The sequence below is a fragment of the Excalfactoria chinensis genome, chromosome 7 (genome assembly GCF_039878825.1).
Source record: "Excalfactoria chinensis isolate bCotChi1 chromosome 7, bCotChi1.hap2, whole genome shotgun sequence".
NCBI classification, from domain to species: Eukaryota; Metazoa; Chordata; class Aves; order Galliformes; family Phasianidae; genus Excalfactoria; species Excalfactoria chinensis.
In genome coordinates this window covers 24694444-24720779 of record NC_092831.1, presented here as the reverse complement: position 1 = coordinate 24720779, position 26336 = coordinate 24694444, and the positions used below count along the sequence as shown (strand labels likewise).

Below are 26336 nucleotides of genomic sequence, written 5' to 3'. Positions count from 1 at the left end.
CTAAATCCAGCAGGAATCATGAATCAGAGCCTTCAGTCACTGTCTATTAACAGAACTTGAAATAAGTTGTGACTTATATTAGTATACAGAAAATAGAGCGGCTGAGAATGGAAGTTGATGTAGAGCAGCAAAATAACATTTTAGTAATAAATCTGAGCATAGGTCTGAATCATCTTCTGGTACCTCCACTGTTAAAAATGCCATAACATTTATTTAGATTGTTCTTTTTTTCCAGCATTTACCTGGACAGCTAAGTCAAGCTGGTGTGCATACTCTCACCATGTAATCCAGTGTAGCCCTATTACATGCAACAGACATACCTTCATGTGTTTATATTTTCACAATTCAGTTTAGTACTGTGAAAAGTCCACCGGTATTTCAAACAGAAATTAGCACACGGTCATTGTGATTTGATAATTCAAGTACACAAGAGAGTATTCCTGCAGAGAGGGGGCAAAGTAAGCTGCTAGTTGAATTTCTGCAGTGCAACAGGTTTTTTAATAGTAAGTGTGTGCTGGATGGTCAGAAAAGAGAAGCTCAGATGATTTGGAGCAACCATACTGATTTGGTCAGTGTTTTTACAGACTGCCATGGTAGGCTTTATTAGTTTTGCTAGTTATTTGTGTAACCAAATGTTTTTCTCTTGGCACTACTTATTAAGACTTGTCTAGCATTTAAACAATATAATCGTTTAGTTCCATCTACTTTCAGATGTATTATGCGAGAAAGTAAATGGTCAGTGTGATTCCAACAGTAACATGCTAAAAAAAAATTAGTGGGCTGAATGACCATTTGGCATGAGATTAACAAAAACAATACAACAATAGGAACTACTATGAAATTGTAGCAGAGCATATCAGAATCACTGATGGCTGTAACAGATGATCCATAGAGTAGAGTATCCTGAAGGAAGATCTTTTCCTTTATTCAGATTTTAAAAAGAAACCTAAGGGCTAACTCCATAAGCTCTGTTAATCGAGTTATCTAGATGTAGCCAAGGATTGGATTTGGTTCCAAGTATACTGGCTGCTAGTTCTCTACTTTGGTCTCTTGAAGAAATTGCTTCTATTTGTTGTAGGAGGAAGGTAAGGAGATAGATGCTACTTTATACAGGTACATTATTGTGTATTGTAAGCGTTTATATAAATGGACATTTGCACAGTACTGTCTTTCCTTAAAGAATACCATAAACCTGTGTATTATTACCTTCCTTCTTTTCCTTCCAGATCAATGCAATCCGATCAGTTGTTCCAAACAAAAGCAATAATGAAATAGTTCTGGTGCTGCAGCAGTTTGATAACAATGTAGACAAGGCTGTCCAAGCTTTCATAGATGGTAAGTACAGTGCTTTTTTCCACTAAGGCATGAGGGATTTAACTACATGCTGAAGTATTCATTACCTGTAGTGTATGTTTTCTGTTGTTTTTCTGAAATACAGATGATTGTGACACTGCCAGTTCATTTTTCATATTTGATCCTGCTGTCTCCATCTCTGTTTCTTCACGACATGAGCTTGACTTGGCTGTTCATCTTTTCTCTGTGAGGTTATTTTTAGCGTAATTCTTGTTGCAGACTTTCTTTTTTGGATGAAAACTAATGCTCCTTAAAGTTTGTATGTCATAATATGATTCACTGCTGGAGACAGACTGCTCATTGAAATTGGGGGTAGTTCTGAAGCAGATAACTGGGCCCACAAACCCATGAACTTGATGCATACATTGACATTCAAACCTCAATTTAAACTGTGCAAATAGCTTTGATATTTATAATGGCTGAACCAAGATTCAATTGAAAGTTAGAGATGATCTAAATCTATATCCGGCTTTGTATTTTGCATAGTGAGTCCATCTCTAGTGTAAGGTCACTTGTATTTGAATAACACTTTTCTGATAAATAAATAATGGCAAGAATTTTGAACTTTGCCCAAAGTCTGTAAGAAACCTTTGTAGGAATACTGGCATAATGTGAGGAAATTCAATAGTCTATGGCTTGAGGGTGCTTCAAAGACAGTGGAAGTTCAGCATTTCTAAAGCCCTTTGTATCTTAAACAAATCAACGCTGTGAGGCTGTTCATATTGCTCAGTGGTACTGAAACATTAGGGAATTATTGAGTTATCTCACCGAGCTGTTTATTTCATAACTACTGTAGTTCAGAATAGTTTTGATTATAGTTTGGATTTATTTACTGAAATGTATCTGTCAAGAAGTATTATCGTGTACTAAGAATTATGTACAAACATGCAGAAAGCAGATATGAGCAGACTAATCACAAATGCATCAAAATTCTACTCCAAAAGCAATGCCTCCTGTTTTACTGTGTTAGCCCGCAGTGTCAGAGGTAGATGTTGATGGTATGACATGGGAAGTTGAACCTCTCCCCATATTCCATTACATGCTGTTGTATGTGACAGACGGCAGCAGGGGGGCAGTCTGACAGAATGGTGTCAGACATGGAAGTGTGCATGAAGCCAAAGTGTGACACTGAACTCCTCCATGTGGAGAAAATGGCATTCACTGACATTCATCTACACTTGCTGAACATTTAGGGAGACGAAGCAGTGGTTGTGAGCACAGTGATGGTTGGACTGTGTGGGCAGTGTTTTCCTAGCAACAGTGCTGTTGTAGCAGTTGTGAAACATCGAGTCACCTCTGCTGGTGCGGATGTTTATGAGTGTGGCAGGCTTTTGTTCATCATTGGTGAAAAGGCATAGATGATGGTTGCAGCTGTTGAAAAATAGCCTTTTGTAGTTGAGAATTTGCTCTTTCAAATAGTGTTATTGTGCTCTTTGTAGCTGTTGGAGTTTTTGTGGAAATAAATAGAAAGCATTACTTTTGGAGTGACCTACATATTTCTTCCTTGTTTAGCAACTGCAACAGACAGAAGTCCTGATTTGTTTAAGCACAAAGTAGTACCAGAGAGGTGTGTCCATTCAGCTGCTACTGTGGATAGAATGAATACAGATAGTGTGTTAAGTCTTATTTTCACATGAATGACTAACTCACAGGGCAACTGAGGGAAGCAGAGCTAAGGCAATGCCATCCAACACAAAAAGTATTGGTGCTACTGTGGAAGCAGCTGACAAAGCTGTCAAGTAAAACTGCACGTGTTCAACAGCATGGAGTTCAGCAGGCAGCAACTGTGGTTTTATTTCATCATAGTGGAACAGCTTCTATCAAAGACAGCATACTTTTAAGAAAAGGGGATTGCGTATGTGTATATATAACTAAGTATAAATAAATAACTACATGTGTAATGGAAGCTTTTTTAACCTTCTGTCTGCAGTGTTGCATCATCTGGGAAGCAAAGTACAAGTTTGGATTCCATAGGTGTTTGTTCAGTGTATCAAATCAGACTTAGCACTGCTGTGAACAGGCATAATCACTTTTCACATGTGTGAGACACCATGTAATCTTACATCTGGACTATTGGAATAGAAAAATAATTTTGGTGCATTTGAAAACATTGTGTTTTTGTCTGAGTACAAGTTGACTGCTCATGGTCGTCTGAAAGCAGCAGTGCTTCTGAACAAGGGTGTCATCTGAAATGAGCAAAAGAATAACAGGATATGAACCCATTTGTACAGAATAGTTAATAAGAATTTACTAGAAAAAATGGTGAAATAATTCTCAGATTCACACAGGAAAGTTCTAGCTTAGTTGTGATTAAGAAGATTGTTGTGGCAGGTACTTCCCGTAACAGTCTGGAGTCCAGTGTGGGCTGCATGCTGACATGAGCGTGTTTTTAGCTTTAGAATCAAGGAGAAAACACCAGTGGTAACAGGATGTAGAATAGTTTTCTTCCAAAGTGCCAGCTGCAGCTGACCTGACCAAGGCTGTTCTCACTTTGTTCTGAACATTTTATCTAACCAAACACTGAGATTGGCAGATGAAACTTCAGGTATACAAAGTCATATTCATTTTCAGTGTGAATAATGGCTTTTACTGCAAGGCCCGCATATGGAACAATGGATGCAGAGTTTCTGCAGTCGTCTACAAAATTATGTTTTTAAATGCTAATGAAGTCTTCAGCTTTATGCTCTTAGGTCTTCTGAATATGGCAGATAATGTACAGGAAATATCTGCCAAAGTGCCAGAATATTTGAAAATGTGAATAAGTTTGGATGGAGAACCTAGTTTGTGCAGTGTGATGTGGGGTACTGCAATGCTTTTCTTACAGGCAAAATACTGATTTTTTTTTTAATTATTATGTATTTATTTTTGGAAGCTCGTGCTAGTGCATTAAGTTGGGCATCCACTTAGTTACTTTGTGCAAGGAAGAGCTTAAACAGCACTAGTATCAAATAGCTCATCCACACTGTAATCACCTAAGGATACCAAGTGAAAAGGAGGGAGACAGCAGTTCTTTTGTTTTCCCAACACTAGGAAACTCATGAACAGAAGCGCTGCTCAGCTAGGAAACTGGAAACTCTTCCTAAATACGCATTTTCTTTCTCACAGCTGAACTTTTGTCTAAATGTTTTCTCTCTCCTTTCTCTAGGTAGCGCAACTCAGGTTCTAAAAGAATGGAATATGACAGGAAAAAAGAAGGTAAGGACTTGTTCTGGAAAATTAGAGCTTTCAGACCATTTATCAGCTGTCTGCAACTGAATGTAATAGTATCATTTTGGCCTGTATTTTTTTTTCTGCCTTTGCTAACATAGGTGTCTTCATCCATGCCCCTGTTCAGAATACCTGAAAGTAAATGTGTGTGTTATTTTTCATCTTGTTCATCAGTTGCTGTTTCTCTAGTGCAGAGTTCTGTGCCTCTGGAACAGCACATTTGTGTTTGTAGAAGCCATACTCTAGGCAAGTACAGAATAAATTTGCCAACAGCCTACTTTTAATGTGCAGTTGTGTCCTGGAGAGTCATGACCACTTGGCACTAGAAGTTTTGTTTCTGGATGTAAGAATAACATATACATATGAGTCATTAATTAGGAGTGTGTACTAGGACTGCTCTTAGGTCAGACACTTAAAGCATATGTTTAGGATACATATACAGTAGGTTAAGTGGCAGCCTAGGGAAGCACTGTCCGGGAGACTCCACTTTATGGGTAGAAGAATTGCAGCAGCAGTGGCTAACCTCTGTCTTATGCTCCCATTCTTCCAGAAAGGAGGGATGCTTTCAGGGATTCTCCATGTTGCTTAGTGGGTATCCCCATGGTGGTTAGGAGCTATTTGAGCTTCACTGAAGCCCAGGCTCTGTTACCATTTTGCAGTGTAACTGTTCTGTTTGGAAGAAAGAGGAAAAATAGTGTGGGTCTTCTGTTTGTATTTGAAACTATTTATATTTTCAGCTGATCAGATACCATGGTGTGCTATGTAATATGTTGTATGTAAATTGCATTGTAGTGAATGCCACTTATATGGCATTTTAAGAATATTGACCATTTTATATTTAAATGTTCTTTGTTATATACTGAATTTTAAGTAATGTCTGTTCTTGCAATATATCTCAATTTAGAATAATAGGAGAAAAAGAAGCAAATCTAAACAGCACCAAGGCAACAAGGATGCTAAAAGTAAGAATGATGGGCCTGAGAAGACATCTCAGGAGCCCCAGAGAATGCCTGGCTGCCATCTGAATGGATGCTCTAAAGTCAACCGTTGTGATGATTCTGCCAATGAGAAACTGGAAGCCACTTCTCCACAGAACAAAAGCTCACGATTTGTAGCATCAGCGCCAGGCTGTCCAGAAACCACAGGTCAGTTCATCTGGGACAAGGCACCTTTTAGGTGGCAATAGACAAGCCTATTTACGTAAAGACCATAATTTTTACTGCTATTATGTAGAATATAATAAAAGGATATCAGAGAGAGATGTTTGTGCAAACTGTATTTGTTACATCTTTGCATGTAGACGTGTGTCTGGACACAGTTTGTCTTCCAATGAGTAACCTTGCAAAATAGCCTTTTTTTCTTTTTTTCTTTTTTTTTTTCCTTCTTCCTTAGAGCCAAAAGTTCAAAGTGTAATTGGAGATGCCCAGCTGATGCAGAGTATGACAGACACGAATATATGAGAATACAGGGTTTGGAAATGATTTTGATATACGATGATGACAGAAGTGATCAGGTCCCTAACCTGGGGCAAAGTAATTTAGGCAGTGTGGGCCTGCTGCATGTCATAGCATTTCTTTATTGCCTAGTCCAGACTAGCCCATCTTTTTTTTCTTGATCTTTGAATGCCAGAGTGGATCTCCACTGATTTTCCCTAATAAGGAAAGGAGGGCCTTAGTGTTGAAGGAGTGTGTGGTCTAATAGTTGCTTAGCATGTATGCATTTTTGCTGGGGGCTAGATACTGAATTGGAATCTCTGGGGAGCGGTTACACAGAAATCCTTACTTGCTGAGTTCTAGTAGGTACAGAATTGCTGTTTATGGTAATACCAATGAAAACAAAGCTTCTCTGCAGGAGAAGCTCTGTGAAAGCTTTTGCCCTTTTAAATTTTTTTAATGCTGTCGGTTGTAATGGCATTTCATCTCGTCACATTTCAAACTTCTGGCAGCCCTAGATTATGGCTGCTATTAGTATTTCCTTCCTGTGTCTTTAGCAGTACGTATGACTGTCTTAGAAGAACTTGTTTTGAAATCCCTTTTTCGACAACTCTTGAAACTTATTTTAAGGGAGTGTCCTAAATTAATTGTCCTGAAATTAATTAATTACTGCTTCCAGAGGAGTTTGGGAAGTGTCAGCCTTTGGTCAATTAAATAAAACCTCTGCAGTGCACAGCAGCCAAATAGTGGAACTACTTATCAAGGCATTTTGTATGAAGAATTGCGTGGGAGGTCAGAGATATTCCTTGCCCTTGCTGAGGACTTCTACCTATTTTGTGTAGAATATACCATAAGCCAGAAAACACTGCAGTTCTGTGATATTAAAATAATTGTTACTACTAATTCTGCAACATGTATGCAGTTGTTTATTCTTTTCCTCCAAATTATATGGGTCAAACATATAATCTGTCTGTCATGTCAAATTTGAATTGCCCCTGAAGTGTTTTCTAGCAGGCAGCAGACCTGAAATCAAGAACTCACATCGCTCTGCTGTTGGTGATCTTTTTATGTGACACTGGGTTGAGTCATCTTTGACATGATGCCATTTGGATTTCTGCATATTAAGGGCAAGGAAGATCTGATATATATATTTTTTTTGCTTTTACAAATTTCAAGTATGATACATATTACCATAGATTTAAGATTTTTATAAGCTTTTAGGTATGTCCTGACCTAGTAGTTGGAAGTTGGGAGATTCTTCAACACTACCACATGCACTAGACTTCTAGTCTTGCAGACAGTTTAGTAGCTACTTTCTTGAGGTCGAAAGACGTGAAAATATTACTGACTGCGTGCTTAAGTACATGGAACTAAACAGAGAGCAGAGCAAACAGGATCTTTCAGTTCACAGACTGTGCCTTGGTTTTTGGGCAAGTCAAACAGGCTGTGCTAAAGCCGTTTGAAATGCTGAAGCTCATCCAGAGAGCACTCGTCTCACGTTTTTTCCTTTGGTGTTGCAATCTCTTGTTTTGTCACTGTCAGTCTTGTTTGGTTTTGTTCCTTTCCTATCAATTTAATGTTACTGTAGGCATTTCACTGTCACCTTCAGACAGCTGACACTATAGAAGTATCGCAGGTGTCTGCTGACAGCTCCTTATATTTTCCTCCCCATCAGAAACAGCAGGCTGAAGCCTTCCTCATATCATCTCACTGTCTGTGAGGTTAGGTCCTTCAGAGGCATAAAAGTGTGGCTGCCTGAAAGGGACCCTAGGAACAAGATAGTAAAGTAAGGCTGGTGCTTCCTTGCAATGTGCCACAGTACGATATGAGAGAATGTGTGGATGTTGCATTTAATTTAGGTCTGCCTATCTGTTGCTGTTTTTATGTCTCTCTTTGTATTAGATGTCTCCAGTATGCTTTTATGTGTGATGGTTTCCTGCAAGGAGTCATGATCTGCTAAAGAATCTTCTAACTCCATGTCTTGTACCTTAATGTTTTCTTGCAGGCCAAGAACGTGAGCATCAGAGAGTGTCTGTGGAGTTAAGTTCAAAAACTGTGAATGGAGTAGAGCAGCATGAGCCTCTTCAATCATCAGTTCAATTCCAGGGTAACCTAGGCAGGCCAAAGTCAAAATCTTCCTCAGTTAAATCATCCGGTGCTACAAGCCAACTTGAAACAAAACCAGATGATTCAGTGAAAAAAAGAGGTAAAGCAAGTGACTTCATGTGGTCGTTGTGTAATAAAATGGTCAGAAATCTGGTGCTTCTAGAATAAAAAATATGTGAAGAAGAGATGTCTTGAAGTGGGAGTAAAATCACATTCATTCTAACAGAAATAAGCAGAACAATTTATAGTTGATTTAAAATGGTATTAAATTTGAAATGAATAATTTGATTTATTACAGCTACTTGGACAAGTATCTAATTTGAGGAATGAGTTTGTGTGTACATATTTAGGAAGTTAAGAACATCATAGAAGAACTATGGAAAATATGTGCTTGTGGACTTCAGTGGGCAAAAATATGTTAAATTGTTCCTGCTCCCTCATTCAGAAAAGCCAAAATGAGCTTTCTGACTTTTGTGCTATTTTTTGTTTGTTGTTTTTTGTTTTGTTTTGTTTTAGGGCCAAACATTGAAAAATCAGTAAAAGACTTACAGCGTTGCACCGTTTCTCTAACTAGATATCGTATGATGATCAAAGAGGAAGTAGATAATTCAGTGAAGAAGATCAAAGCTGCTTTTGCGGAACTACACAGCTGGTAGGTAACTCAGCTTACGGTCCCTCAGCACCACCTAAGAACAAGGGGCTCATACAGGCCATTGGCATTGGTGGTCTTAGGCTCTGTTTATTTGTTCTTATTAAAAAAAAAAAGTTGTCGTGTAATTGAGAAACAACTCAGCAGTACGGATGCAATACATGCATATTTGTGTTTACATACATAAAAAGGAACAAAACTGCAGTATTTAGGAAAAAATAAAACCTAGTGGATTTTTTTTTTCTAGGGCTATACATCTTATCTAATTCTTTCATATCAAGTTCAGTGGCTGCATAACTGAGCAAGTGAAAGCTTTCCCCAAAACCCAGTCCTATGGCATATTCTGTAATCCTTGTTTTCTGTTTTAAGATATGGAGAAAAAAGAAATTCAATCTTACCTTCTTTGGCATCACATCCTTTGCTTTCTACATTTCCCGTGCTCTTTGCTTCTTATCCCACCATTCTCTTCCCCCCCCCCCCCCCCCCCCCATTGTTTCTTCTTCTCGCTTATTTCCAGTACTCATTTCTAATTCATTCCTTTTCCTCATTCTTTTATCTCCTGCTCTTCTTCATTGTTTTTGCAAAGGCAGCTATGGTATTGCGTTCCTCAGGGCTAAGAAAGGGAGAGACAGAGCAGCCTGAATGGGCACTCTTTCTTGGACTTGTTTGTGTACCTGAAAGTTATGAAGAAGATCCTTCTAGCAGTTCTGCCTGTGTCAGTGTTTCTGCTCCTTGCAATCAGTCTGAGGGGTGTGTGCATCAGGTGCACCTCTGTATGAATGAGAACATAAGCTGCCCTGATTACTGCTTATAGGCAAAATGTCAGAGCGCAGACACATCATAAGTAGGGTAGGACAAGGAAGAGGAGAATGACAAACTATTTGAGTTGCAGGGGAGGATCAGTAAAACTCAGTGATCTCCTCTCTCAATCGTGTTTGAGGCATTTGTTGCCAACGTTAAAACTCATGCACTTGTAATTGTGTTCTCACACTTCTACAGAGAGGCTGTATAGTTACCTTGGGGATAAAAGGAGAGCCCCAGGAAATCTGTGTGAAGTGAGTTAAGTACAAATGGAGCCACTGTTCTTCATAGCACCTTTTGCCAGCAAATCATGTGCACATATTGGGCATCCACACAGTCATATGGAGGACTGAAAAGAAACATCTGCTACTCGTCCTTACAGTCTGCTTCCAACCACAAATGGAAAGCACTCTGTAGTAGTGAGGGACAGATTAAATTACTCTGTGTGCAGAACCTGACCAAAGAAAGACAACCCTATTCTGCTAGTTGCATCTCAAACACTTTGGTATGTCCAGTGGTTTATACAAAGTAGGAAAACCAGCACCAAGATGGGCTCTGGCATTGCTAACACTTCAAAAATATATTCAGATCCATTCAGAGAAATATATACTGTATGTCTGGAGAAGATAAAGCAAGTTTGCTGTTGCTGTCTAATTCAGAATAAAAGCAGAGTAGCAGTTAAATGGGGGAATGTGTCATTTGAAAAGGACATAATAATTCATTGCCAAGGAATAAGCCGTACTGCTGGTACTCACAACTGCACAGTGGTGTCATCCTCTTACTGAAACCCCTACTTGGTGAACTGTAAAGATTATGGTTTTCTGCTTCCTACAGTCCAGATTCAGTGGTACTGGATGAAGGCCTTTACTTATTAGAGCTGTTTTAGTTTAAAGTATGGGCACAAGCCTGGGGAGGCCAGGGCTGGTACTGCTTTACACTGAGTAGATTTTCTGTGCTATGCTCAGCATTTTCAGGCAGTCCTCATTAGCTTTCTGTCTATGTGTCTGTCCTTCAACTGATGTTCTGTAGTCCTTATGTGTCTAAAGAGATCTTCAAATCCTCTAGCAGGTTGTTCTGATTCTTACTTGCCCATCAATCATGCAATCCAGTCTGTAACCTTGTCAGCAGAGGGGAAAAGTATTCTCCCAAAAGTTTAGGTTTCCTGGAGTCCAGCTTTGTTTTCAGGTACCTTCAAAAAGCAGTGCTTCTACCTAGGCCCATAGCCTAACTCACACTGCATGGGGGGTCTGGAAGGACTGAAGAGAGCAGCTCTGGCCTGAGGCTGGCCACTTGCCTGCTACAGCAGCTGGAGCTTGTGCTTGCTTTTTTCTCGCTGTCTCCAGCAGTTTGGGATTACTTTCTTTGGCTTAGTATTAGTGGAAGGAACAGATGGATCTCTTGAAACAGTGAGATTCATAGTCCCCCTCCTGGCCTCTTAGTCTTTTACAGATACTTGCTTAATTTCCATTTTTTTTTTTTTTTTCCTGCTATGCTTTGGAAGGTAGATTTCACTGTCTCATTTCCTGTTCATACTGCATGGCCTCACATTATCTTTTTTCTTACCTGGATATTTGTGGGTGTGTTTATTCAGCATAATGCGAGCACATGGTTTCTTGGGATGCGTGCACTAATCGTTGCTTTTGTACATGTTATTTTGGAGGAAAAAGCAAGTGAAAATGTCCTTTCTGATCTTAGTGTTGTGTTAAGGAGAAATCTGACTTAATAAACACATAAACGGAATAATCTCAAAAATGTTTATTGTTTCCAAGAGCCAAACTCCTCTCCCTTGTTTGTGACTTTCCAGGTTGCTTCTGGGAAAGTTACCTCTCTTTAATATCAGGAGCAGAAGAACAGGAACCACAGCCTTCTGCCATAGCAGAGTGCATTTCAGCTAGCTGTATAAAACCAGTACAGTTCTGAGATACCATTAACTGAATCAGGACTGAGACTCAGGCAGGAAAGTAATCCATGATAAATTGATGTTGCTGGTTTCTTACAAGCCGTGGTACAACTCGCACAATTCTGGAAGCTTGGTAAAATTCTAAGGTGATGCCTTCATTTCATAAATAAAATTTAGAAGTGTTATTTTACAGGATGCCTTTCCATGTCAGTTTTCAAGTTTAAATAGGTTTTTAGGATAATAAATTCTTAACTGATTGTAGAGAAATGTACAAAGAAAAAATCAAATAGAGATTTAGTTAGAATGGTTTTAGCAGTAACCACCACGCTAGCTGGCTGCTGGAGAGAACAATATTAGCCATGATGGGTATAGAGCAATATATAACAAACTTGAACTGAAATCCATTGGGGATCTTTTACTATTGCCAGATGGTACCCGAGAGAGGAGTCTTCCTATGGAGAGGAAGAATTCCAGTGAAATTGATTTACTGTCTTTTGTTTAGCTGCTAACAGACTGTATTTGTGGTCAGAATGAAAATTCATGTAATGTGTTTGCCATGTAAACATTGTGCTTGTTCTAATACAGTGGTCAAATAACCTTCAAAGACTGTGAACACTCACATACAACTAAGCTAATATTGGAAGAATATTGCTTACTGAGTCATTGCAAAATATGTATTGTAAGAACACCTTTTCTTACAGTGTTTACTGCAGTAGATACCTCAAGTATCATTTCTGCAGTCATGAAACATAGCCATTCAGTAATCCTACCAAGCCTGTAATCACCTGTTATAGGTCCTGATTAGTTTTGTATTTATGTTCTCATCACATTGTTCTAGTTCTTTGTGCTAACATTTGACAGGCACAGTTGCAGATTGGGGTGTGAGTTGTTCTGTTAAATATGCAGTTTAGTAGAGAATTTTTTGTTGTTGTCTTTTCACTTTGCCTATGGATCAGGTATATTCTGCTACAAGGGAAATGGATACATGAAATAAAGGGTAGCGATGAACCATAAGCTAATCAGGTCTCTTGGATCGAGTTGAGGGCTTGCTTGAATTCGTGTGTAATCTCAGCTTAGGTATATCTGGGTCTGTGACAGTACTAACTTTCCTCATACTATTTTACAACTTGCTTGAGTTGTCAGCAGATGGTTAACTAACTCAGCTTTGGGGAACTACTGGGGTCTGTTCCAAAGCCCACTGCTAGAGCAAAGTCACTGGAGAACAGTGTGCCCTATATTTTGTTTTTAAGCTGAAGTAATCAGCCCCCAGTAGTGCCCCACAGCTAACAGTTTGTTTGCTGCTCCTGGCCACGTTCTCTCCCTCATGAAAAGAAGACTCAAATTGTATGTCATGATTTGAGTTTCTCACCTGCTGAGACCAGCGGTGGGTCTTTCCAGATGAAGAACCCTACTTCAGTCATTCAGAATATGGTAGCTATGTCTTTTTCAGTCTCCAAAACAACATTATTTCTCAAATTGTGTACAGAGCTGATTGTTCTAGGGAAGCAGTGGTGCTCAGTAAACACCTCTAGGAGAAGACTGGCACATTTCTGGGGCTTAAAAGAGTTCAGAAAGGGTAATGTGAATTGGACCTATACCAGTCACTGCTATCCCATTCATCTCTGTCTGCTGTTATCAGTTGCATCAACATGTTTGTCTCTATGGCAGCTCAACCTTTTTTTTTCCGACTGCTCAGGTGCACTCGGGTTTAGCATGATGCCTAGGAGAGACAAGAGGAAAGAGAATATTCTGGGTATCATAAAGCCTTCTGATCCTCATCAATGAGGCTGTAAATCTGGCAATTTGAAGCAGTTTTTTTGAAGGAACACTATTAAAATTTCACTAAAATGACTGAAATTGTGGCATTGCAGCTGACTGAAAACCCACAAGTGAATATCTCTTTCACTGTATGCGCTCTAAATTTCATGCTGTAAACTAGAGAGAGATTAATTTGCTTCCACTAATGTCAGAATAAATTTAGAATTTGTTCTGAGTGTGAGTGTGAAATGAGGCAGCTGTCAGCATGATTTACCCCTATCATTGCTGAGCTGGCAACTTACTGCAGTGGGATGATGTTTGCTGCTCTTTTGCTGTGGCATGCTATGCAAGCCCAGGCACAATTAGTGTCCACTTAACAAAGAGTAGGACACTTAGGTTCTTACTTTTAGAACCTCTTATGTGAAAGGATTCTTAATCAGTGCTATCTCCCCAGCAGCATCTCATATCTTTACAGCACAAACTCTTCCTGTGTCTGGCCCTCTTTGACACATCTGAATGTTTTTTATGGTAAGTCTCTTTGTTGCTGTGTTCTTTCAGTAGTATTATCTTGTTCTTGAAACTCACATCCAAATCACCTGGTTATTAAAATCAAAGGGGGCTGAAACCTGTGCTCCAAGCTACAGATGCTCACTCCTGGTGAACAATTGGCAAGATGCTTTCTGTGGGTAGAAAGGGAATCAAATTGATTCCTACTCAGTTTCCTTAATAATTGACCCTTCTGTGAACTAAGAAGAAATGTGACGTTTCCTAGAGCTAGTTGGCTTATAAGTTTTCAAATTCCCTTCATTATTCCATGAGATATGCTAGTTCAATTTCCATGCTAAGGAATGTAGCTGTACACTTCCAGATGAGAATTAGTATATTCCTTTCCTAATGTGGAGAGAGAATCCATGTCCTCAGCTGGAATGAGTTAATACAGCTGCCTTTTCTTCAGGGAAGACAACCCCATGAAGATCTGTCCATTAAAGAATATGTATTTATTACATTAACTGATACTGACAAAGGCACCAAGCTCTTTATTTATTTATTTATTTTTCCCTCTTTATTTCTTATTCTTTGTAGTTTTTTTTTATGTCTGTTTGTAACTACAGTTTTGGTTGCACTGCCAGTCATCACATTCCTGGCCTCTACTGCTTCAACATCCAAATGCTTTCCTGAAATGTTCATCAGAGACCACACTGAAACATTAGGACTGGAAAACTGTCTAGTAACAGATGGGGTCTGACTTTAAAGTATGAGAAATATATCATAGCAGTTGTATTTCTTTTATTCTGGTATTAAAATTGTTTATACTTGGCATCAAAATAAAATGGTAGTGGCCAAGCTGTTTAGCCACGATGTGTTGTTGGAGTCGGGGGAGGACAGTCAGGGAATGACCTGGGCCAAAATACATTTGTGATGAGCTTTGCTAATGTGAGCTTGCTGCTTGAATATTTTTTTCCAGCAGAAATATTATATAGCCTGTGGGGTACACTAGGGAAGCACTTTGTAACAGAAATAGAAAAGCAAAAATGTGCAGACTTTTTGAAGATAGGAGAAAGTAATGAATACCATAACAATCTTTGTGGAGGATAGATATCAAGGGAGAACTTGCCCAACTCACTTCAGTCACCTGCTGTGGAAGCTGAGAAAGTTTACTGTAGCACATTGTTACAAAAGATTAACTGAAAATGCTATCTCTATTCAGATTAAATAGCTGAATTATCACCTGACTCTTTAGAGCCCAAGATTAGTGTGTATGACTGGAGAATGCTGTTGGCTTTTGCGAGTCACTGTGAAGGTGACATGGTTGACCGGTGAAAACTGAGGGTAGGGCTCTGCAGAACTTTGGTTGCAGACCTCCTGTGTGAATTTCATTAATTTGTGGGAAGGTGTTCAAGAAAGCTGCATTGCACTAGAACATGATACATCTGGTGAATTTCTGGCTGAGTCAGTTGTGTATCTGCCATGTGTTGCCCACGCTTCCTGCTCCTTAATCTTGCCCTGCTTTAGTCAACAGCCTGTGCTTCCTTCTCTCAACAAGACTTTTGTTATTGACTGCTACCTGCTGAACTCCATAGGATCTTTGCTTACTTGATCCTAAGAAGCCCTCTGTTTTCACCAGTATACAGTGTGCCATTTTGAAATACAGATTAGGAGCTGAACGCAGAGTTGTGTGACAAGCTGTTGAGAGATCTTGGGCTGCCTCTGCCTGCCTTATCTATGTCAGATTTCAGTATGTTATATTCTGGAGATACTGTGCAGTTTGTCTCCGAAGGCAAGCAAATTTCAGGTGGCTGTTTTTAGGTCTTGAAGGCCTGTTGTCCTCAGCTGGGTGCACAAGCTTGCATTCAAGGATAATTTTACTGAGCTGAGAACTCCACATTCCTTTAAGTGAGCCTGGATGTTTGACCAACTTTTAGCAGTTTCTCCCAGCTGCTTGAGTTTACTCACCTAGGCAAACAGAACTATTAATGCTGTGAGTGTTTATTAAACATGAATATGGCTAAGAATAATCCGGTGAGGAGAAATGAGGGACATACCAGTGTGCTACCCACTAGAAAACAGCTGATACTTCACCAAATGATGTTGTTGGAATGGTGATACAAAAGTTTTAGTAGACCTCATCTGCTCTCAGTAGACCCATCTAATGCATTAGCAGTTTGATGACTAGAAGCGCTGACTGGGGTTGCACTTCAGGGCCTCAAAAAAGGAAGAGCCTATGAGATCCTCAGAAGGCCCTGTGAAAGGGGAACCACTCCTTCCCAGTCTTTGGTGGATGAGGAAGTTTACTTCCTCATACATAGAGGAATGTCTTATTTACCTAGAAATATTTCTAGGCTTATTCATATCACAAACTATTTTCTTGCTTATTCTGACATACTTTGCAAAAAATATCTCCATAGGAAGAGAGATAGCCCTTTCCATATGCTTTTATTTCTGTTTTATTGTTAGTACAGCACTGAAATCTGAGCCATATTAATCTGAGCAGCAGCAGGGGTGTATCTGGCTTAGTTAGAAAAGAGACTGTTTTGTCATTTGATGACTGCTGGTGCACAGACAATGCAGAAGAAGTAAATCAGAGTGACCTCCACATCTGTGCAGGCACACAGACAAACCAGGGAAGTGCCTGGTTAAATTAACATGCACTGATAGTAACTAATTTTTGTAGTGAGCGTGCCTTTCTTCAGCGCCCGCTTTAAAAATCCTTTTTATTTCATTACTTCCCGTAACTAAGATCTGCAGTCTTTGTGTAGTTTTGCTCTTGGTCTTGATGGAGTTCTGGCATGGATTAAATGGTGGTTTCCTTTCTTATTTTTCCTTCAGCATCATAGACAAGGAAGTGTCGTTAATGGCAGAAATTGACAAAGTTAAAGAAGAAGCCAGTAAGTACAAAGCATGTCAGGGAACTTCGGGTATAGTCATGTAAATATTTGTTTTGTTTGGCAGAAAACCACACTATGTATCAATTCAGTTCTCAGCATTCTCACATTTTTACTTATATGCCTATTCTCGGGTGTTTTAGGAGAGATTCTCTGTAGTTTCTGTTTATAAGGTTTGTATACCAAAGCTTCAGTATTTTGATGTAAAGGTAATCCAGAAATTTACATGAAGTTAGATTAAAATTATGTATTCCTTCTACTTACTTAACACAGCCTTTTGGTACTCTTGTTTTTCCCTTATTTCTGTGATTTGTTGACTGCTTTATTTTGATTTCTTAACCATTGTTTTTGCTTGCTTGTCATCATATATAAGATACAATGCTGGAAGTTGTTAGAGGAACAGGTTATTCTGGTTTTGTATGCCTTTAAGGGGTAGTGATCATTCTCATGAATAACAATAAAACCAAGATGTCTACTGGAATCTGTTTTCTTAGTAATTTGTGAGAGCTGATCTCACTCCAGGCTTTCATGTCATCTCTGTCTCTTACATAGGTAAGGTATGTTTATGGTTTGAAGGGGGAAAAGCAGTTTGACATGTATTAGCATATCGTATTAACTTTCTTATACCCACCAGAGACATAGTATTCATGGACAAGTATTCAAGGGAGTATATTTCAATAGAGAAAGCTATGCTTGGAAATAAAGAATAACCTAAGTGTTGTTAGAATGATACTTTGCCTAGTAGATTAAAGTATTGCTGACATGTATGCATATAATTCTTTCATTTGTTTCTGATTGTAAGGTCCTTTCAAGGGAAGTGTTCTTGAATGCTTCACATGTATTTAGAACTAGTTAATTAAAAAAATTAATTAATTAAAAATCTCTGTTGCTACTTTTAAGTCTCTTATAGTTGTATACAAAGGGAGAATAAAATGAATGAGCTGCTGCTGCAGCAATTGGCTTTAGTTTAGGTTTGGAGTTTTGTATGATAACTTTTCTGGTGATAACCTGTGGAGGAGCTGTGGAAATGTACTTTTTATGTGTAGAGAATGCCATAATCAGCTACAGAGCATGTGCACAGCTCCAGGAAAACCAATGGCAAAATTCCTGTTGATATCAGCAGATGTTTATGCAGTTGGATCCACAAAAACACATCTTGAAAATCCACAGTCCAGGGATGGTGATATCATGACAGACACTGCATTAATTTTGGCAAGGAACAGTAGCCATTTTTGTGGAAAGTAAATGTAATTCTTATCTACAGGCATGTAAATGCTGTAATCATGTATGGTAGGTTTAGTTTCCATGCTTTCATGCTGACACACGACATTAGGTGGCTTCTGTACCTGTGGAGTTTCTGTTATCTCTCAAGGCTATTGTAGGCCCACAAGGTGCCCTCAGAACTTTATGCAGAAAGTTCTTGTAAGACTGTAATGTTTTAACCAAGATTTACATTATTATTTTCACATCCTTTTGCTGCACTGGAGTGTCTTAATGTGGGTAATCATACTGTCAGTACAGTGAAAATTTCCAAACACGATCATTCCAGTTTCTGTGCAAATGGGTATTTGGCTGGCATCTCGCTCCAAGTGTCATTAGGAAATGAGATTATATGGTTTAAGCAGTCACTTCAGCAAAGCCATTGCTGACCTTGGGGAGAAACAGTATTATCATCACCTAAAATAGGCAGTAAAACTACTGGGCAAAGAAAAGCAGCTGGTGAATTCTTCATGTAACCCAACAAACATTTCTCATTCTTGGAGTTTGTATTCCACACAAGGGAAATTAAAGATCAGCTGGAGGGACAGATAAATGCCTGTTCTTAGCAAAAGTAATAATGTAGGCAAAAGTTTATCAACAGGTTGAAGGGAGCCATAGCCACATCCTGCCTTCCTGTAGACCCTACCTTGTGTGATAAACACTCTTCTATTGCATGATGGGGGGTGCTCCCATAAAGCTGTACAGCCACTACTCTGTGTTCCCTACACTTGCTGGACCATTCTGTACTTCCAGAGGAGGCTGTTATGCTACTGGGTTGAGAAATAAATTCTTACCCTGCAAAAATAACATTATAAAGTATGAGCTGGTTGAGACTTGCCAGGACTGCTCTGGAATACTATGGCAAACGAAGGCAGGAAAGTCTCAGCGTGTGTAACAGAACCTCTGTCTTTATGATATTTTACAACAGCTGCCACCCATTTACCTACCATATCTGTAGGCATAAGCTATAGACAGGAGGCTACAGTTGAAGAGTCTATGATTGCTAGTTTTTTATATGTAGGTGCTTTCTTTCCTCTCTGCTATGAGTGTTGATCCCAGCAGCCATGAATCGGTCTTTTACATTAAGTCCCTGTGCTTGGTTTAATTTGATTTTGTGGCAGCTATCCCATTTTCAATCATTCAGTTAAATACACCGATTGTGCAAGCAGCATTGTATTCTGTCCAGATAAAGTGTGGAGTATGTGCGTTTCTCTTGTGGTGCAGTGTTAAAACCTAAAGAATAATGAATTACAGATAAATTCAGCTTCATACAATTAATTATTGACTACTGGTATTTGGCAGTGGAAATCCTGACTGCTCGGCAGAAGAAAGCTGAAGAGCTGAAGAGACTGACGGACCTAGCCAGTCAAATGGCTGAAGCACAACTGTCTGAACTCAGGGCTGAAATTAAGGTCAGGCATTCACTTTTGCTTGAGCATGTGAGCTGTCTGTACGAAAGCGAAGAAAGTGCTATCATGCTAACATGTCCAGGCTGCTTGTTCCTCCTGTGGACCAAAGGGTTCCTAGCTTTCTGTGGGGAAGTCATACCTTATTAAAGAATTATAGGGCCTCTGAGCAATCTGGATATGCTATCAGAGAAGTGTAAGCTATCCCTTCAGAGGCGAAGCAGTAGAGAGTTTTGCTGTTTGTGTATCATTTATCAGACCCAGTTCACAAGTTAACCTGATAGCTTCAAGTTGAGTTGATCAAATGCAGACACCCCAGTGAAATGACCCACTTCCAAAATGCAGGACAGATCCACCTGTCATTGGACTGTGAGAATTGTTGTTTGGTAAGGATGTGAAAATTTTTGCTTCTGCATAAAGATCCTGCCAACAGGACAGTGTCAAGAGATTGGCACAGCTTTAAAGCAGACTTAAGTACTGATTGGTCTCTATAGCATCTATATTGTCTTCTGATTAGAATGCCAATTACCCTTAATTTGTCTTTATTTCTGCAGCACTTTGTGAGCGAACGGAAATATGATGAAGAGCTGGGCAGGTCTGCCCGATTTTCCTGTGACACAGAACAGCTGAAGACCCAAATTCAACTCTGTGGAGAGAGTAAGTGTCAGTGGTTTATCACACCTACAGCCTCAGAACGTAGTATTCCAAACACTTGTCCAGGAAATGCTGGGCAGAAGTAATGTCATGTGTACTGCCAGAGTGTGTGTACAGCAAGTCTGACTTGAACGGTATGTCAACACAGGAGGTTTGTTGAGCATGCACACATCATTTTTACAATCTATACCGTACTATACAAAGTATACGTATGTTGCACAGACCATCTGCCATGTGCACAGCTGCCTTTATCAGAGATTTTCAGATATTACTGAGGTCAGTCGGAGTTTTCCATCTAAATGGGAAGTCAACTGTGGAGAACTCTCAAATTGAACAGCTACTTATGAATAACTAGTACATTGGAAACTTCTGAGTATAGTAATGTGAGATTAATTCATCTGAATCCTGCTAGGAGGCAAGTTCTCAGCTGTACAGCTGTATTCAGTGGGTTTTTCAGGAGCTGAAGATAATCCTAAATAATACTTCTGTGAAACCATCTGCTTTCCTGCTTAGAAATTCATATTCATCTTCTGTTCCATACATTGTGTTTCTGACATAAAATGTGAGATAAAAGCTTGACCAAGATGAGAAAGAGTCTATTCCCCCAAAAAGGTAAATGTTTTGATGCTTTGCCTGACGCCACCCTGCAGTATGATATTCCATCAGCACCATCCATCAGGAAAATAGCTATTAACACAATGCCAAACTAGTGCATTTTGTTGAAAGGAAAATAATTCTAGGAAGAAAATAATTTGTGTTTCTAAGGAATTAGTAGAAACGGGAAAAAAAAATTGGATAGTCTGTCAATACAGTCTTGTGATTGCACAGCTGACTCCTGTAAGGCATAACTGATTTATGTTGTTAGACCATAAGAATTGCTCTTCCAGAACTCTTTGTAGATCCACTAGGCCCGTATCCTGTCTCTCATTGCTGCCAACCCAGGATGTTCCAAAGGAAGGCATAAACTTCCCCGTAATGCACCTAATTGATTGCAGTGACCTCATTGCACCTATCTCAAAGCCTGAAATTTAAGATGTTGAAAATTCTGCGTAGCTAACCAAGAATATATAACCAAGAATATATCCACAGCTGCTGTTGATGCTACAGTCTGTTCTCATTCAGCTGCTCTCCTAAATATCTTCCATCTGCAGTTAATACAGGAAATTAATTATTTATACCTCATCTTAAGAGGGCATATTCTTTAAGCATATTCAGGTATAGGCCCATTGAAATCAAGTCAGTGAAGTTCAAAGAACAGCCATTAGCAGGGAAGCAGTGCCATCTTTCAGTTGACAGAGAGCACTGGGTGACTGGAGAACCTCTGATCTGCTCTTATTGACCCTAGAAGACATGACTTACATACTGTTGGTATGTCTTTGCTAGGAGCTGTTTAAGTGTTTCTGTTTGAAGCATCCTACAGTGACGTCTATACTTTACTTAGGAAGTAGAAGTACCCTTCAAACAGAGACTCCAGACCTGTAGCTAAAAAGAGCCATTTTTAAAAGCTTTAACACCAGCAATAACCAAAACTCCCAGTCCTATGCAAAGGTAGGTGTGCTCAGCATGAGCAGCAGGAGTACATTGGCAGCATAAAATCACAATGAAGAACAAAGAGGTACAAAAGCAGTTGGACTGACATTTATCCAGAATGCTTGCTAGTGGACTGTATATCTTTTCTGTTAAGAATATGTTTTCATGTCAAGCACTTAGAGTTTTATATAAGCAGTCTTTTAAGGAAGAGAGAGCAGCAGCATTCAGTGACAGCATAGCTTACAGACCTTGTGACAGAAAGTGCAGTATCTTGTGCAGAGCAATGCATTGTTTTTGTGAAGAAGACACCTAGTGGGAGAATCTCTGATGTTAGCTTAACTTAGTAGGAGCCTCAAAAAGGCACCCAACAAAACAGCAGATGATGCTCAGTTGCTAAAATTATTCCACATCTTCGCTGAAAAATCAAAGTACCTACTAGATAAAAGAACAGGTGTCTTTTTCTAGTTTGTCATCTGTGCTAGAAGAAAACACAGAAATTTATATAATCAGAAAAATCAAAACCACAAATTAAGATCAAAAGCTTTACTTCAGTATCCTCAGGCTCCTTTTTGAGGTGCCGTTGTACAGAAGCAGACAGCTTGAAGAGCTTGTGGAAATGCAGAGAGGTAGGAATCAAGAATTTGTTTGTTGTACTTTACATTCAGATATGGAATTGCTTGAGAAATCCTTTGATTTTAAAATACTAAGAAGTAGAGAGCAGGAGTATACTGAGATGAACACTGATTGGTTCTTGATAGTGCCAACTTTGGCATGGTCTAGGTAAAAGGGAGTAGTGCCTTGCGTTCGGTTCCAGTTGGATAGATAGCCATGGTACTGTCTTCCAGCTAACAACATAGCTCTCTAGGCTCTCCTTACCCTGCTCAACCTTCAGGCAGCTGCACCTAGGAAAATATTTTCTCACATTTACATTACAAATGGACAAGGTAGTATAACCCATAGCACAAGCATGAGTCCACAGGAACCAGGGAGTTCTGTCCTTCTGCCAGCCTCATTCCAGCTTTAGTGCAATTCCTCCACGTGGGATTTTCTGTCTAGAGGCACCCTTAATGATGAGGCAGTTTCAGAAAGGTCAAACAATATGATTTAGTTCTGATCTAGCTTACATGTATATGAAGTAAGTATATGAAGTAAGACTCAAACGATATTACAAAAATTAACTGTAAGCAAGATAAGAATTCAATCTCAGGTATTGATTATTTAACAGGTAATAGAGAACACTTCTTTTATTTTTATAGTTTCTCACCCAAAGAACAATTATTCCTCAAGAACACCATGCAGTTCGGTGCTGACTTCATTGACCTCACATGCAACAACTGGCAAACAAAATACACGCACTCGGAAGTCCTCAAGTAACGCCAAGGACTCTGATAATAAAACAGCCAGCACTAAAGTACAAAGTCATCATTCTTCCAATCCTACAGAGTCTTTTCCCCAGGGAACCCCAACAAATAAGCAGGTAAGAAACCAGTTGTAAACAAAACTAAATGGTGTCCAAAATATCATGAAAACCTGCTTTATTGAAAGCCTTCACTGCAGAATCAAGTACTTGGTTTTGGTCCATGTTTAATTCACTATTTTCAAAAATATGGGAACGTGTTTACAGGCTGCTCAGTTGTAACATATTAGCCATAGCTCCATTCCTGTGTTATATCAGAACTATTTCAATGCTATTTTCTCTCTAGTTACACTGATGTTTTTCTGCAATTTTTGTTAATTGTGATGGCTGCTTTTCTTTTACTGGTAGAAGAACTCAGCCTAACAACTATCCAATTTCTGTCTGGCTAGAATGGGCCTTCTAGTCAAAGGCGAAGATTCAACTCACAGCACCAAAACATCCGTCTCAATGGATCTCTTAAATCACAAGGTGCCACTAATGAGGCAGATCAAAATAATGTTAAGAGTGGCTCCAGGTCTGAACACAGAAGACAGCAGCAGCACAATTTCAGACCTAAAAATAAAGGAGCTATGAAAAATCAGGAGCAGTCTGCAACTGCAAGGACCACAGAGAATGTGACACATCCAGAAAAGAGCCGACGGAAGCATCACACAGCAGACACCACAGATCACAGGCCTTTCCGAGGTGGTGTTGGCAGGGTGTCGCAATGCAACTTGTGCCCTGCGAGGATGGAGGTCTCTGCTGATACCACTGTTCTTTCAGTGCCCGCTGTGACTTTGGTGGCTTAAAATGTCACAGTGAAGGCAGGCAGGAAAATATTCTCATTTTATCTTCTTCCTCAAGATGCTTGATGGTGAAGAAAATAAATCAGAACACAGACATTTTAAATCTGTTGCTGCTTAAAACTTATTGGTATCTTCATTATTTACTAATTATCAAAATTAATCATACTTTCAAAGCTTTGCCCAATACTTTCATAGTTATTTTGTCGTGACAGTACAGAATCTTACCAAAGCAGCATATACTACGTAGAGGAATGAAATATAGATTGGAAAAATGAACTCAGAATTAAATTCACAATAGCAAAAGGCTTGTTGTAGATATGTGGTTATACAGTCCATAGTATTGTTCTTTAGAGCAGCCTGTGTTAGAAGGATCCCAGGACACCTGTGTGCTGTGATCTGCAATGAAATCAGATAACCTTGTAGAGTTTTTCTGCAGTCTCTATTATACACCTCATTATTTCTGTGCATGTATCTGTGTGTGCCTGTGTGCACACACGTACATACATACACATGCATGCACACAGTATTGTTACGTACAAGAACATTTCAAAAAGCAGCACATTTGATTTTAGCTTATTATTCCATAAACTGAGATCTTTAGACTCACCTATAAATTGTACTAAATGTATTACATATCGGTATTTTTCATTGACAAACTATTTTTATGAAAATGCTCATTTTGTTCAAGTTTAGATTATATATAGTCATGGCTTTTCAGATGCACAGCCCTATTCTCCATCCTTCTCAGACACTTTTCTATGACTAGTTGGATTTATTTTTTTGCATATAAAAAGTCACAGGTGTTCTAGACTTGAATCCAGATTATTTTTCTATATTTTTTGCTGTAGGAACCATCTGTCCTTAATGAGAGCTATGACTGATAAAGTTGTTATGGCAACGTGCAGCAGAATGCGGAGGTACATATTTGAGCAGATACTACATCCTTCTGAGTTTTCTATTGAAATAAGATCTTAGTGTTAATGTTCCGATTATGTATTTCAGATAACTTGTTCCTTCCAAAAAAAAAATAATTAAAATCTTCTTTCTAAAATATTCTGGTGTTTGCTGCCTCGCAGTACCTAACCACTTGTGATCGTATTCAAATTGTATTTGCTTAATTCAGCTGGTGTCAGTGGGAGGCTTTTGGGTTGAGTTTGGCTTGGACCAGGCTTTTGCTTTTGGCTAAATTCCAATGCCGCAGGTGCATGGGACAGCATTTTGCCATGAAGAACTGATCTTGGACAAACCTATGTTGAATGTTATTATTGAAAATATGAAAGTATCAGAATCCAGACCTAAGATCGAGTGAACTAGAGGCCTGGGGGTCAGCATCAGAGAAGTGGAAAAGGGTCTGTTTCCCACTGAGGCCAGTACGAGTTGGACACTTTGAACATGTATTGTTGGTTATTGCTTTTTACCACTTTCCTCTGCCTAATTTCCGTGAGTTGACAACACATTCTTTGTACTGAATTCCACTTTTCCTGCATACCCTCAGAAAATAATCTCTCTATGAATGATTTTGATTATTTTTCTTGATGGCTGTATAGTTTTCTACATGTGAGGGGTGGAAAAACCTGGTTTTACAGGGCATAGCTTATCTTCTGGAATAATGGTGATAAAATAAGTATCCATAGGTAAGCACTGGCTTTTTTAGCATTGCAAACCCTTCTCCTATTTGGGTTGCCTATCAAGCTTTTAGGCTGAACCTTTTCAGTAAATGGAGTTGAAACTCCAGAATCAGAGTGCTGTGCCCACCAGAAAAATGCATTTTCAAAATCTGTCTTCTGCTGTGCAGTTTGACCTGTAACTTCACAGTTAGAGTTGTAACTGCAGCATCTGTATGGGTGTTACAACACAATATTAAACTGCTTTTACACACTATCCGAAAGTTACTTAGCTCTTCTTGAGCCCTCTCCTAATGATGTCTAAGGTATCTGTGATGACTTTTACCTCTTCCTTATAGCTTTTCCACTTAACAGGATCATTGCAAGTTATTTTATTCCACGAGTCAGCTTCCTTACAAGCAGGCTTCTTCAAAACAAATCAAACATAAATCATAACTCAGCACAACAGGACGACCTTGTACTCTTCGATATCAGCTTCTCTTTGCTGTGCTGGAAGCTCAGTATGTGACAGATCAGGACTAACAGGTGAGAGGCAGCATTTATCCCCAGGCTGTGACACAAACACATATTCTCTGATGAGAGATAGAAGTGTGGATTTGGCTGGTTCTGCGGATTCTGTGGTCTTGACACAGCAAATACGTTTTAGTATTGCAATACACATTTTAACTGTGTTACATGGCTGGTTCTGAAACATAGCTGCGTCAGAATGGTATCCCTTTATTTTTATCTTTATGCTAGAATTTTATTTGCCATTTTCTTGGAGTGTTTTACTGCTCACTATACATACAATTAATTAATCAGAACTTTCTATCTTCAAATTAGAGATCTAGCTATATGTGATACGTTCTATGGCAGGTTTTGTACAGGGATCAGTGAGAGAGTAACAAGCCTTAGCTCTAGCCTGAGCCTAGCTTTTTAAGCAAAGAAAAATAATTCCCTCTCATTTGCAAAGCAAGTACAGTTTTTCTGCATCACTGAAATGTGGAATTCCTGCTGTTTTGCACTGTCTTTTGAAAATGGAAACGCATCCTGAGGTCTGGTATTTTAAAATGTTCAGTCTTTTTGTCTT

At 39.1% G+C, this 26336-nt stretch overlaps 1 protein-coding gene across 1 annotated transcript in view; it reads left to right on the top strand.

Moving 5' to 3' along the window:
* Positions 1–25522, top strand: part of SPATS2L (spermatogenesis associated serine rich 2 like) — a 67517-nt gene extending 41995 nt beyond the window's left edge. Inside the window, exons 4-13 of the mRNA XM_072341697.1 lie at positions 1227–1335; positions 4499–4548; positions 5465–5705; positions 7999–8199; positions 8616–8751; positions 16535–16593; positions 19153–19262; positions 19811–19913; positions 22697–22917; positions 23247–25522. Of these exons, the coding sequence (XP_072197798.1) occupies positions 1227–1335; positions 4499–4548; positions 5465–5705; positions 7999–8199; positions 8616–8751; positions 16535–16593; positions 19153–19262; positions 19811–19913; positions 22697–22917; positions 23247–23645 (1629 nt within the window). The 3' untranslated portion in view covers positions 23646–25522. The remainder of the gene's footprint in view (positions 1–1226; positions 1336–4498; positions 4549–5464; positions 5706–7998; positions 8200–8615; positions 8752–16534; positions 16594–19152; positions 19263–19810; positions 19914–22696; positions 22918–23246) is intronic.
* Positions 25523–26336: the final 814 nt, after the last annotated feature.